Source organism: Myxocyprinus asiaticus, chromosome 3 (genome assembly GCF_019703515.2).
Source record: "Myxocyprinus asiaticus isolate MX2 ecotype Aquarium Trade chromosome 3, UBuf_Myxa_2, whole genome shotgun sequence".
Lineage (NCBI taxonomy): Eukaryota > Metazoa > Chordata > Actinopteri > Cypriniformes > Catostomidae > Myxocyprinus > Myxocyprinus asiaticus.
The window spans coordinates 54568539-54582710 of NC_059346.1; the positions used below are offsets into that span (position 1 = coordinate 54568539).

General features: G+C 36.3%; 1 protein-coding gene across 1 annotated transcript in view; it reads left to right on the top strand.

Moving 5' to 3' along the window:
• Positions 1–14172, top strand: part of LOC127424226 (atrial natriuretic peptide receptor 2-like) — a 120120-nt gene that overhangs the window by 60084 nt on the left and 45864 nt on the right. Inside the window, exons 9-12 of the mRNA XM_051669218.1 lie at positions 544–618; positions 6289–6366; positions 12172–12276; positions 12726–12797. Coding sequence (XP_051525178.1) covers positions 544–618; positions 6289–6366; positions 12172–12276; positions 12726–12797 — 330 coding nt within the window. The remainder of the gene's footprint in view (positions 1–543; positions 619–6288; positions 6367–12171; positions 12277–12725; positions 12798–14172) is intronic.

The following is a 14172-nucleotide window of genomic DNA, read 5'->3' on the forward strand; positions in this document are numbered from 1 at the left end:
TCTGAAATGTCAAAATGAAGTTTTCTGACTTTTAGTCCATGTATTTTATCTTTAGTTTTGAGGTAATCTACAGTATATGCTAGTTTACTCTTAAAAGTTGACCAAATAAGCTTTTAGCAGATATACACATATCAACATTTTATTTTTTCTCCTCCAAGAAAATTCTCCAAAAATACTTATCTTGCACTCACAAGTGTATACAAATTCAATACCAATAAAATGCAAGTTGCAAATCCGATTTATGGCTGTAGCCCCAACTTCCTGTTTTTAATAGTGAATATGTCAACACAGGAAAGAAAAATGCATTTGTCAAGCTATTTCATGGGGTCTTAAATTCTTTCTTAAAGTCATTACTTTAACTTTTCACTTAAATTGTTATGTTAGTAATATAATTTGTAATGAAAAATTAAGCAAAATGGCATTTTCACAAGTGGTTTCAGACTTTCAGTTCCCACTCTATATGAATTTGTTCCTTTCAAATGTATGCAAGCTACTTTGTCTTGAATGGTTGTTAGTTATGTTCTCTCTGTCTTCTATTTCCAGAGAGGTTCCAGCTATGGCTCCTTGATAACAGCTCATGGAAAATATCAGCTATTTGCAAAAACAGGCTATTTTAAGGTGAGACTGAGTTCTTGTGACATTCTCCCTCCCCCCGCTGCACGCCCACACACATGTGTATTCACAGGAGAAACGCAGAGAAAGAGTGTGGGTGCACTACCAACCCAATGTGTTGCTTGAAGATCAGCACTGCAGCCCCTCAAGTCGATCGACATTGCTGTGTGTGCTACGCTGCGATAATTGGATCACACATTATAATATGCCAATTGCAAAAGCTGTAGGACAGAGATTTTGCAGTGTGCATGTTTAGTATTCTTTAAACGATTGAATTTATTAAAACAAACTTTGTAATTAAGCTTCATGACACCTTTGTTGACTGTGTGGCTATGTTCCAAACCCTTATGAGCTGTCTACTGTTAGACACACTGCGACAATTCGGTGACAGGAGGTGGAAAGGTCTGCTGCTGAATAGGGCTGCAACTAATGATTATTTTGATAATCGACTAATCTAATGATTATTAGAACGATTATTCGACTATTATGGCGATTATTGTAACAATTAATCATTAGCTCTTAACCGACTATTCAGCTTGTGTCCTGACTTAAAAGGTTGTCTTAAACATGATTGCTAACAATAAAGAGGACAAAATCATCTTTTAAAAATACCTCTAAATGACATTCACTGAGTTTAAGGAAAGAAATACTATTTATTAAGTTTAATTCAGTAAAGAAATTCACTGCAAAAAATTATATTATCAAGTGTTTTTGTCTTTTTTTCCATTTAAAATGGTCTAAAAATCCTTAAAACAAGATACATTTACTTGAGAAGCAACATATAAGATATTTAGACTGCTTTAAGAGAATGTTTCTGAAATATAAGTGGATTTTGTACTTGGTTATACTTCTGCAAATGCAGTAAAGACAAAATATACTTGTATTCAAGATCTATTCTAAAAGCAAGTCTAAATACCTTATATGCTGCTTCTCAGGTGAATGCATCTTTTTTTTAAATATTTGTATAATTAATATTATATTCAACATTCTCAGATATTTATTTTTTCTTCTGCAGTATAGCTGCTAAAGTAAATGTAAATGTAAGGAGTTTCAGATATTTATATTGGAAAACAACCCAAAACAAAAACAAATCAAAAACATTTTGTTGCAGTGTATAATGGGGCGAAGACTACCCTCTCTCACCTTTCTGTTCACTTCAATCCATCATTAACTTAAAAAAACAAACTCTGCGTAATTAATAAAGCTGCGTATTTTTTTTCACAATAAGAAATGCACAGTGATACATGTATTATGATTCAATAAATCATGAGCCATCACGTTATAATCTAGCTACAGTAAGCACACATGAGAGACGAGTGTCCCCGGGACAGTGTGTGCTTCAGTCGGGTGCAGTTTCAGTCTCTCCCCCTTAGATCGGGACACTTCGCGCAACTCATAGAAGAGGCGCTGACTCTGTGCGGTCAGCGCCTCTTCTATGAGTTGCGCGAAGTGTCCCGATCTAAGGGGGAGAGACTGAAACTGCACCCGACTGAAATGCCAGTTTCGGAGTTTGTAGTTATTTATATGACCTGCTTCCTTATTATTTGAACTTTAATAAAGCTATAATGCATTAAATATAACTGCATTAATGATGTAACGCCAGGGTGTTTCCTTTAAAGGTGCTCGACACGCAAGTTTTGCTTAAGCAGAGTGGCAGCTCCGGCTCTGCTTATTCCACAACAAGAGTGCTTCTGTATTTACTTATTTTGTATTTTTGTATTATAATTCCTGCATGCTTCTTTTTTTCTTCGATTTTCTCCCCTTTTTCTCCCCAATTTGGAATGCCCAATTCCCAATGCACTCTTAAGTCCTCGTGGTGGCATAGTGACTCAATCCGGGTAGCAGAGGACGAAATCTCAGTTGCCTCCACGTCTGGGACCGTCAACCCGTGCATCTTATCACGTGGCTTGTTGAGCGTGTTACCGCGGAGATATAGCGCGTGTGAAGGCTTCACGCCATCCACCGCGGCATCCACGCACAACTCACCACGCGCCCCACCGAGAGCGAGAACCACATTATAGTGACCACGAGGAAGTTATCCCATGTGACTCTACCCTCCCTTGCAACCGGGCCAATTTGTTTGCTTAGGAGATCTGGCTTGAGTCACTCAGCACGCCCTGGGATTCTAACTCGAGAACTCCAGGGGTAGTAGTCAGCGTCTTTACTCGCTGAGCTACCCAGGCCCCCCAATTCCCTCATACTTTGCGATCTACATCACATGAAGCTGTTTGGAAAGTTAAGAGTGCCTCTGGACTGTGAGCTGTGTTTTCTTCCTCTCCTCAGTTGCCATCATTAGAGTTTCATATGATCTCATGTTACGTTAAATGAGATCAAATGACTATTCAAATTTTGTCAACACTTTTTTTGTTGATAACGTCGTCTAATCATTTCAGCCCTACTGCTGAAATTGGTCTGTGCTTATGGAAATTCAAACCACTACCCCCAGTGGCCAAAGCTGGAAATGTTTTTAACAGTTTCCAGGTGAAAAGTCCACAGGGTGGCGCTAAAAGCAAGTTGTAGTTTTAGTTGTAAATAAAGTAATACATTTATTATGTTCATTTTACTAACCTTACCCCCTTAACCCCAAACCTAACGATCAGTGAAGTAAAAATTTTATTTTAGAGAAAATATGCAACCTCCGAATCACCATTGTTTATGTGAACGTGATAACTTGTCTCGGAGGTTGCTCACACAAGACACTTTCAGAAAGGTAAAAATTTTGAATTGATGCAAAAATGTCTGATGAGAAATGCTGCTTGTCAGTAACTCTGCAAAATTATTAGGGTACATGAATGATCAGAAGCAGCAAGAAAACATTACTACCTATGATTACCCTCGTTTAGGGTTTAGTTTCAACACCGTTATTAAAACTTTATCAACTGTTAATACTTTTCGCGACAGGAATATATATCTGCGGAGCTCTTTAAACAAGTTTGTCACCCATTGACACAATTGTCAATATTTTTCGCAAATATTGTGTGAAATCATGGATGTAACCAAATATGCAAGTTTGGGGGGACTAAATGTAAAAGTTCAAGAACGGGTCGTTGAACAACCCATATTGATCAATTACTATTCTGAGTATTGTGGGTGATACATCCCCTTCACTAGGAATGTACCCGAATCCAAATAACTTATTCGGAAAGGCACGAACAATGACTTCAAAACTAATAACAAATTCTACTGAATAATAGAAAAAAAATAATATTAGTTAGACTGATTGTCCAATGAGCACAGGGATGGAGCAGTATTTTAAGTAAACATAATTTAAATGATGATGCAATGAGTCTGTAAACTTTTATGAATGAAAATGTACACAGTGTGATTTCAAGTTCAAAAGAGATGGCCAAGTTGCAGTCTCTGTTTACTGTGCACGTCTCAGAGATCTGAGGTTGTCAAGAGTAGCTTAACATTCTAAGGTACAATATTATATATATTTTACACTTTTTGAAATGTCTATGTAAACGTTTAAAACCTTTCAAGCGAGATATAGGAGAACATGCTTCTGTATCTCACTCGCTTCTCAAGAAGGCGAGCAGGCACTGTGTGAGGTGAGGGATGGGTACAATTTTGGATCAATAAGAGTGATTTCTTTAAAACAAAGAAAAGTCAGTAATCCACACTTTCGGGGTTGGAGTTTGGGAGTAGGGTTAATAAATACAGTATATACAACAAATTGATGTAATACAGTCAACAGGAACACTGCTGTTGACTGTATTACATTTTTTACAACTCACTTTTGGTGCCACCCTGTGGACGTTTCACCTCAACAACATTTTCCGCTTCGGCCACTGGGGGCAGTGGTTTTTAATTTCAGTAAGCACAGACCGATTTCAGCAGCAGAACTTTCGACCTCCAGTCACCAAATTCACAGTGTGATCAGAGTGATTACGGCCCAGTGTAAAATATATATATATATATATATATATATATATATATATATATATATATATATATATATTTAAATGTTTTAAATGTTTGGCGAAGAGAGAATATGCAAGTTGATTGGCCACCCGATTATACATCAAAAGACCTATCAGCTTTAGTGATTCTATTGGCTTTAGATATCACATGTGAGCGAGCTGATTGGCTAACAGATCACAAGTTCAAAGAACCTATCAGCTTACACCATTCAATTTCTTGCCTGAACTTAGTTGTTTATAGGGTGATGTTTGTACTTTTTTTTGATGTTAAAATTCAGTACTTTAACCTAGCCTAGCTTTATAGGCAGAGACAGCTATAAATAAGTAATTCGTTGGTTGATTCCATTGTAAAGTGTAAATATTGTGGCACTATTAAAACGTTGCACTGTTTGTTTAAGCATCACAGAGTTTGTCGCAATGAATTGCCTGACTCAAAGGATATATATATGATACTGCCTAATATTTTGTCCAAAACAAGGTATCTGATTGGAGATAATGTACAATCAGCGGGTCATTGTCGCAAAATAAACTTCAACATGGTGATAAGGACTCTGGACTGATGCAGAGGAGATGGTTCTTGTATCACCCTGTCTGGGTTTATTTCGCAATAATGACTGGATTTTAGCAAAGTCTTTCTAGCAGTCCACTGTCGGCCATCTTTGGAACGCTCTCAGGAGGTTATTTCCAGTCATGCCAGTGCAGCTCCTATCTACTTGAATAGAGAAAGACCAAAATCTCAAAAACGGTTGGTCAAGATTACGATCAGAGCATATTTCAAATCAGCAATTCAATCTGACAATATTAGAATCATAAACTGTGCTTCTTTTCCTCAGATTACGCTAAAAAATGCAATTTTCTTGGCTTGTATAACTACTGCGCATTCGCGTTCTAAAGTTGATTGACAGATAATGTCTGTATCTAAAAGGTGTTTGGCTCTTTTAACTGTAAGGCGGGACTTCCTTTCTACATCCGTTGACCGTTGGCCACACAGAGCTCCTTGGTTGACCGTTCCAATTTCTCCCATTCATTTAAATAGAAGTGGCCCATCTCTGCTTTTAGTAAATTATTTTATTATGTGAGAAGAAAGAGACTGCAGAGTCAATACGGTTTAGTGATCGTTATACAAAATATTTCACTGCAGAATGCTGTGATTGACCAAACAGGATCATGTATTCCAGAGAAATGTGTAATGAGGCAGCATAATTTTGCTTCCTACAACTTGAAACAGCTGGTCTATGATGCCTAAAAATACTGTCTAGCTAGGTAGATCCATTGGTTTGTAACAACCAATGTCTAAAGCAAAACATAATGTATTTGTTGGATCAACTCTTAGAGGACTTTAAGCATGAGAAACGGTCCACAGTGTAAGCTGAAAAGGACACTGAGGCATCAGATGTCCACTGAGGCAGCTGAATACTTCTGCTGTCATTGTGGCAGCAGACAAGGACAAATCAGATGTCATGTGTTGAATGCCATTTTCAGTGTCAGTCTTTCACCACAAAGAGAGAGATTCAGTTTGTTTACCTCACAGCCATACATTGGAACAGTGGAAAATATTATTGCTCCAACTTATTGGAGTTCCCAGTTATATTTTGCTCAAGTATGAACATCGTCTCAGATGTTTCTCCTATAATTCAGAATACCAAACTACATCAATGTCTCTCTCAAGATAGCTTCTCTCAGTGTGTAAGTGGAGGTTCAACATTGCCTTTCAGTTCAGATTGACTTTAACTTGTGCTTCTATTCACAACAGGGTAACCTGGTGGCGATCAAACACGTGAACAAGAAGCGGATCGAGCTGACCAGACAAGTGCTGTTTGAACTAAAGCATGTAAGAGAAGACATTTAATCGCAAGGGGGAGGTTGTGTATGGGTTTTTACAATTGTGTGTGTGTGTGTGTGTGTGGGCAGGTTTGGGTGGTTAACGAGGACATTTTTTTTAGGTGACAAACTGGTAATTACAAGGGTATTATGCTAGAAATGTGGTTTATGAGGACATTTCTAGTGTCCCCATAATTCAAATCGCTTAAAAAAACATACTAAACGATGTTTTTTTTAAAATGTAAAAATGCAGAAAGCATTTTGTGAGGGTTAGGTTTAGGGTTAGGAGATAGAATCTATAGTTCGTACAGTATAAAAATCCTTATGTCTATATGGAGAGTCCTCATAAGGATAGCCGCACCAACATATGTGTGTGTGTGTGTGTGTGTTTGTGTGTGTTTCTGGGAGTAGCAGACAATGTATGTGTGTTTAGATCATTATTTATGAACCCAGAGGACAGACTCACTGCCTAAAGGTGGTTAAAACTCAACCTCTCCCTCTTCTCTCTTTTGCATATTCTTAAGTGGGGGTGGGATGCCAATATGGAAAGGAGGGGTAGTGTGAGTGGATTTTTACAGGGTATTTCCAAAAGGGAGCACTGAGTTATTGTCAATTAATCTATAAAAGGAATGTTAAAGACATAAAGTGGAAAAGTGAATCAGAGATGTTCTTTTGATACCTAATTGATATCTTGTAACTTTATGATGTGGCAACATGAAAAAGCAGTTCAGAGATATTTGAAGTCAACATGTTATCAAAATTGACCCTATTCACTTTTTTAAAGGCACGATCACGGTTTTCCTTCAACCTTCAGTCATCTCAGTGGAATCCGTGCGATCGTGAATTTTGCGCGATGGACTTCTGGTGGCGAAGAATTTCCCCTCAGGGATTTTGCATGGAGTTTGTTGAATTTTGACTGGCGAATTCGCCGCGTTGACCAATAGAAAGTTGCTTGGTTTGGCATAGGGTTGGGCATTTTTGAGTAATTTTGTAGTCAAGTACTCTAACCTACAAAAAACGAGTACTCGATTACTGTTAAATTAAAATGCACGTTAAAAAGTGCACGTATGACATGTACCTGAATCTTATATTTTGTTTTATTCACAAACGTTACCAAGAACGGTTTTTAAAATAAGATAACTTCTACAAACTATGATTTTCTTTTGGGAAAAAATCCAAATTAACAATATGCATTAATAAAAACTGAAAAGAAAAAGATTTTAAAAATAACAGTAACAAACATATTGCCAATACGGACGGCATTAGGGTTATGCAATATATAAACACTGTGTCTACATAAAGGCTATCATGTATTTATCATTTCACATGTTATTATTCAGAAAAACAAGTGGTGAAAGTTTGCTTTTAATAAATGCGCTCTACCCCTGTTAAGAGCTTCCGAGTTCGCTTCGCATTTTCTTTCCAACAATAAAAGCAAATCCTCGTCTGTTGATTTGCATGACTCTGACAAGAACCGAATACAAATAGAGTAGAATTCAATACGAATCAAAATATTACAAGTATTGCCACACTAACACCTCGACGACACACATCCAAAGCGCCCCCAGTGAACTAAATTTTTACTGCAAGATTTGGTGAGAGATTCAGAGGAAGATACAATGTAATTCAGTGCTGCTTACAGCAGGCAAGTACGTAAAGGAAAACGAATTTGCAATATTTGAGTAGTGTTTTTAATACTCGAGTAGCTGGTGCAGAACGAGTACTCGATTACTCAATTACTTATGCACATCCCTAGTTCGGCAGTGACCTCTGTGTGGGTGGTGCTTTTGAGGGGAGAGTGGGGCACAAACGAACACTTTTTGGTCTTCTTAAGTTTGTGTAAATGTACTTGGGGTTCGATGTATTATTCTTTATTCACATTAATTTCACATGTTTCTATTACACATATGTGGTCTTGTTTCATGAATACAGTGTGTACTTTTTTCGCAATCTACCTAAAAAAAAAGAAAGTGAAATGTTACAACGTGCCCCAAAAGCGGGTGAGGGGCACATTGTAATAAGACCATATAACAGCTTAAAACCCATCTCTAACAACTTTATCTGATCTAATTAGAAAGCCTAGAAGATAAACTAAATTTTCATGTCAATAAAAGTGATTTAAAAAAAATATATATATTAACTTTGTCATATATAATATAGCAATAATTTTGTCACTTGACAATAAATACACAACAAAGTCACAGCATTGACTGAAATAATGCATGGACTGATGACAAAACACATACACACTCCCGCACACACACATTATGTACAGGGGAATTATGTAAATTACATATCTGACTGCATGGAATTGCATATAATTTTTTGAAATTGGGGCACATTGTAACGCAGTGTTACAACGTGCCCCGTCAGCGCAGCTGGGATTTAAACCTGGCTGGCCAGTTCTGCTGGCTATCTGAGAATTAAAAGACTATGTGAGGTGCTAGCTTAAATAAACAGTAAAAACAGAGATGAAAATTTACTTTCATGTGAATTATTACTTTTGCTACTTTAAAATGAACTTTTGGTGATATCTTCCAAAGTTTTTTTTTATTTTTCCGCAATTTTTTTATCTACACAGTGTTGATATGGCAACAAGTAAACAAATGAAATTTTGTCTTCCCAGCATGTGTGGAAACGTTTAAACCACGCGTGTTACAACTAGCCCCACATTAGTTTGTGCCCCGTGCTCACCTACACAGTGACACTGAATATTCACAATGGACCAGGATATCATTTTATCGCAAATTTCTTTTTAACTTCACTCTCCCAGAGTTTAAAGTACTGCATTAAATATTGTTTTGCTGGTTTCACACATGCTCAATATTCGACCACGCCTTCTTCGCCCGCAGAGATAAATGTGATCGCGCCTTAATACATGTTCCTGGTCTTATTGTGAATGATTTATCAGATTTATCTTTCATAAAAATGATTTATCAGATTTATCTTTCATAAAAATGTACTAACATGTTCCTGAAACGACTTACCTTTTTGGATATCACCAATCCCTCTTATTTTTCAACCCCTCTCCTCCAACCATCTTGCTCCATTCATCCACTTGTTTGTGATCCAATCAATTTCCATTTAATAAAAGTACCGTCCTACATTTTTTCTTGTTGAATAGCATGTTTCATTCACAAATTCACATTATGGTGGTAAAATTGGTTTGTGAATTTTGACTTTCATGTTGACTTTAAAGATCCATTTTAAAGCTATTTCTTACTGCATACTACACAATATACACTGTATACTACTCTGCTCTTCAAACTGTAGTATGCTACATTGTTGTCACATTACCTCATGACATTGCCTATTTGATTCAGCGAGTTGTGTCCAGTTATCATCTCGTAAATAAATGCAGTTATTTTTGCATTTTTAGCCAAGTTTGCGTAAAATGTCTTAAAGGAATTTTCCGGGCTCAATACAAGTTAAGCTCAGTCGGTTGTGGCATAAGGTTAATTACCACCAAAAAATATTTCGACTTGTCTTTCCATTATAAAAAAAAGCAAAGGTCATGGTTACACTAAGGCACTTACAGTGGAGGTGAAAAATACACATTGTTACAAAACTATAGCCACTATATGTAAACATTATATGTGTTAACATTATTTTAATGTGATAAAATCACTACATACCTTATCTGTGTAAAATTCTATCCAAAATTATAACTTCGTTTTCATCACGGCGCAATGACGGTAAACTGTGTGTGGCAGGGCAGAGGGCGGGGCCAGGCCGTGATGCTGCACACCCGGTCTCTAATCAGGCTGATCAAGCCCGAGAGGGATAAAGGCGACCGGAGTCGGCAGTTCGAGAGAGAGAGAGCGGCAGGCAGCTGCCCTGTATGTGGTTGTGTTTGTTCATTTTGTTTAAGTTAACCATTAAAAATATTATTTATTGCCAAGCCAGTTCTCGCCTCCTTTCTTCCAGACTCTTAATTGTTGCACTATGCAAGCGATTTTAGCACACTAAAATCATGTTAACACAAATAAACAAGACACGAGTCGAAAATATTTTCTGTGGTAATCAACATTATGCCACAAATGCTATCGATTGCACTCAACTTGTATTGAACCCGGAAAATTTCTTTAACTTTTGGCAATCAAATCAAATTATGACTCAAGATGTTAAAAATCACAACTGATATCACTTCTGGTTTATTCGTCACGCTTGAAATGGAAGGTCAAGTCGAGTGCATTGTATTGTGAGTGTGCATTGTTGTCTATTGCACATTATGGCAAAAGTAGTAGGTCATCTGGGTATTTCATGCATACAGAAAATTCACATACTATGTATGCAGAGTATACTGCAGAACTAGTAAGAGTAGTATTGTAGCATGCTCTTTTCTGTCTATCATTTAAGTCCAACGTGACTCAGAATTATCCTGAAAACCCCTTAAAACCTCAAGAGCTCCAGGAGCTTCCCACTGCAGTCTTATCTGTAGCCTGAGTTTGTTTTGATGGCTTTATCCTGGGGGAAAGCGCATAAGACCTGCTGACTTACGGCCAGTCAAACTTGCCCAGCTTTGATAAGAAACGTGAGGGGCCACACAGCAGCAGTCTGAAATGGCAGGCCTGCAGACAGCAGCCCTAGGGGTTTGATAAGCTGTCAGGCCAGAACGCAGTAAAGGGCCAGGCAGATGGGGGTGAGAATGACAACGGGAACTTAACTACTTCTTTCCCAATGACTTTTGCCCCCACAGTTATGTAGGTCAAAGGTTGTGCTAAGTAAAGTTTACATGGTCTCACAACATCTGTGTGAATGATGGTAGATGTTTGGCCATGTTCTCATTGACATGATCTGAAGAAAATGGGTTGGAATAAATAGTTATAAATAGTTATATTTAAATTATAATATATATATTATAAAAAATAATACAGATAATTAAAATGCATTACATTATTTAGGCACACAAGTTAAGCATTAAAAAAGAAAATTCAAAAAGTGGCTTTAGAATGCAATATATTGTTTATTTCCATATTATTGAACATAAGCTTATCATTGGCCTACAGTTCACAGCAATCCATATTGCAACTGAATTTGTCAATCACTCCAAAATTTATTATAAGGGCTTGTTTATGGACGTGTCAACGTACACCTGCGTCAGACGGATGCTTTTGGGCTGTCTCGGTTGTGTTGCATGATAAACATACTGTTTGTAGGTCGCTGTGTCAAGTTAAACGAAGTTTGAAACGTACAAAAACACGTCTTAGATCCCTGCCTTTGGATTTGTGCTCTGTCGAGCTGTGTTTGTACGCAAGAACGTATATCTGGTGCTGTTGATAAGTGTGGTTTGTTCTCTGTATAAGCTGTGCGTTGCCTATACAGCGAGTTTCACTTACTGCCCCCTGAAGAAAACAGGTGGTACTCCACGCTTGTATTGCTCAGTTGATAGGTATATTCCTTATTATGGTCCGGGGACATGATTAATTGCGTAATTTGTTTCTAACACATTACTTTTATTATATAAATAATCACACTGAATTAACGTGTTAAATCGACTAGCCTAATATTATTACTATTTTTAATGGTCGTATTATATGACATAAGTAATTGAGTTTTTCGAAATAACTAGAAATAAAATGAATCTTCACCATCATACAGGTTTTAATTCAGAACTCATCTTGTTGTTATTTATAGATGAGATATGTGCAGTTATAAAAATTATATTATATCATATTATGTTATATCTATTACAGCATATTATATAATATTTTCTATGGTCATTGAGTTTTTCAGAATTGATGAAAATCAAATTACAGTAATCTTCGTTATCATACAGGTTATAATTCAGAACTAATTGTGTTGATTTTTATAGATGAGAGATGTTCAATTCAACCATCTGACGAGGTTTATTGGTGCTTGTATTGACCCACCAAACATCTGCATTGTGACAGAGTATTGCCCCAGGGGCAGTCTACAGGTAAACACACTTATTCATATGCTCAAAATAAATGAAACATTCTTTTAACAATTTATTTCTTATTATCCTATGATCATAGTGTGAATCTCAGTGCAAATGATTTATGAAAGGATGACATTTTCATAGCTAATGTTGTAATGCATGCTGTTCTGATTATTTCTGGGAAGTAGTTGGCAACTGTAGTAACTGTAGTTACTGAAACTGTATTACATTGTTATTGCAATTCAGTAATTTCTACATCAATTACCTTGTTTGTTGAAGTTAATGACCTTGTTGGAGTTAATGTCTTGTTTGCAATGATTTCTGCAGCAGTACTTCAGAAAGTGTGTTATACATTTATAATGATTGGGTTGTATGTCAACATACTGTAAAAAAAATAAAGTCTGCATATTATAGAAGTTTCAGAGTGTTGAATTTTCAGTTGTTTTTTTTTTTTTTTTTTTTTTGAGGACATCCTGGAAAATGAGAGCATCAACTTGGACTGGATGTTCCGATACTCTCTGATCAATGACATTGTGAAGGTTTGTGAGAAAACTAATAATCTTTTTAAATATAGCCCCAATAGTATGTGGACACTTAAGATGCTCATTTCGTTGCGTTACATAATAAAGTATCAAACCAAGTGGCATTTATTTGAAAGAAATATAGCGCAAGCACACATTTCAAGCAAAACATTTCACAAAAAGTTTGTAAGGTTTGAAATGTTAAAGCAAAATATACTATTCAAAAAGAAGATAAAAAGTATTTGGACACTTTCTTGTTGTCAAATGTTAGTGGGACATATCCATAGATGATCTACACTGTTTACTCAGCTAAGACATCTGTGTGAACATGAGAGGAACTGACTTCATACATCCACTAAAAATCACCTTGGGAACAGTTGCAGAAATGGCTCTGAAAGTGAAGTTAGTTCTGAGAGGTCAAGCATCATTTATGTGCAAATGCTACTTGGTTTGATGCTTTATTATATACAGGTTAGGCAATTACATTTTAAGTGTGGCTTAAAGGTGTAGTTCACCCAAAAATGAAAATTCTGTCATCATTTATTCACCCTTATGTTGTTCCAAACCCTTATGATTTGTTTCTGCCGTGGAACACAACAGGAGATGTTAGGTTGAATCTTTGCCTCAGTCACCATTCACTTTCATTTCATCTTTCATTCAATAAAAGTGAATGGTGGTTCAGGCTAACATAAAAAGTCTGTTCAGTTAGATATATGCTTAGTATTTTTTATGAAAAACACTTTTTATTTATTTGTTTCTTTGTTTTCTTTAATTTTTTTAATTATTTTATTCATTATTTTTTCAGATTATGAGGTCTTTTCAGTTCAAAGCATTTTATACTAAAAACATGAATGAACATGATGAAACCCAGTCAATATGGCATGCCTTTTAAAATCATTTTAAAACAAAGGAAACACTGAGAAGGTATGATAAAGCAGTGTTGGATTTTTTATTTATTTAATTTTTGAGTGGAGCCCCATTAGTAAAAGAAAATGGACTTGCATCAAAGATAGCATGACATTGTTTTTGGAAAATATGTATGAAAATACTTTCACTTTAAATTCCACCTCCATTTATCTAAACCAATCTTCTGTTCTTTGTCAAAAGTGCTTGAGAGTCCAGGCACACAAAAGCATTTGGCTTTCGCTGGGAAAATTGGCCTGCAATGGCAAAAACAAGAAGAAAAAAAAAGTAGAAGTGAAATATCATTTAATTGCAAGAAACATTTCTCTGCTTTCAAGTTCAAAAAAAATGTCTGGGAAAAAATTGTTGAAAATGTCGCTTATTTGTCAGAAAGAAGTTAGAAGGCGAAGGCTCTCCAATTTAAACAGAATATCAAGTAGTTATATGTAATCTTAAAGGATGTTCTTTGGCTTCTCTGCACCAAGTAATT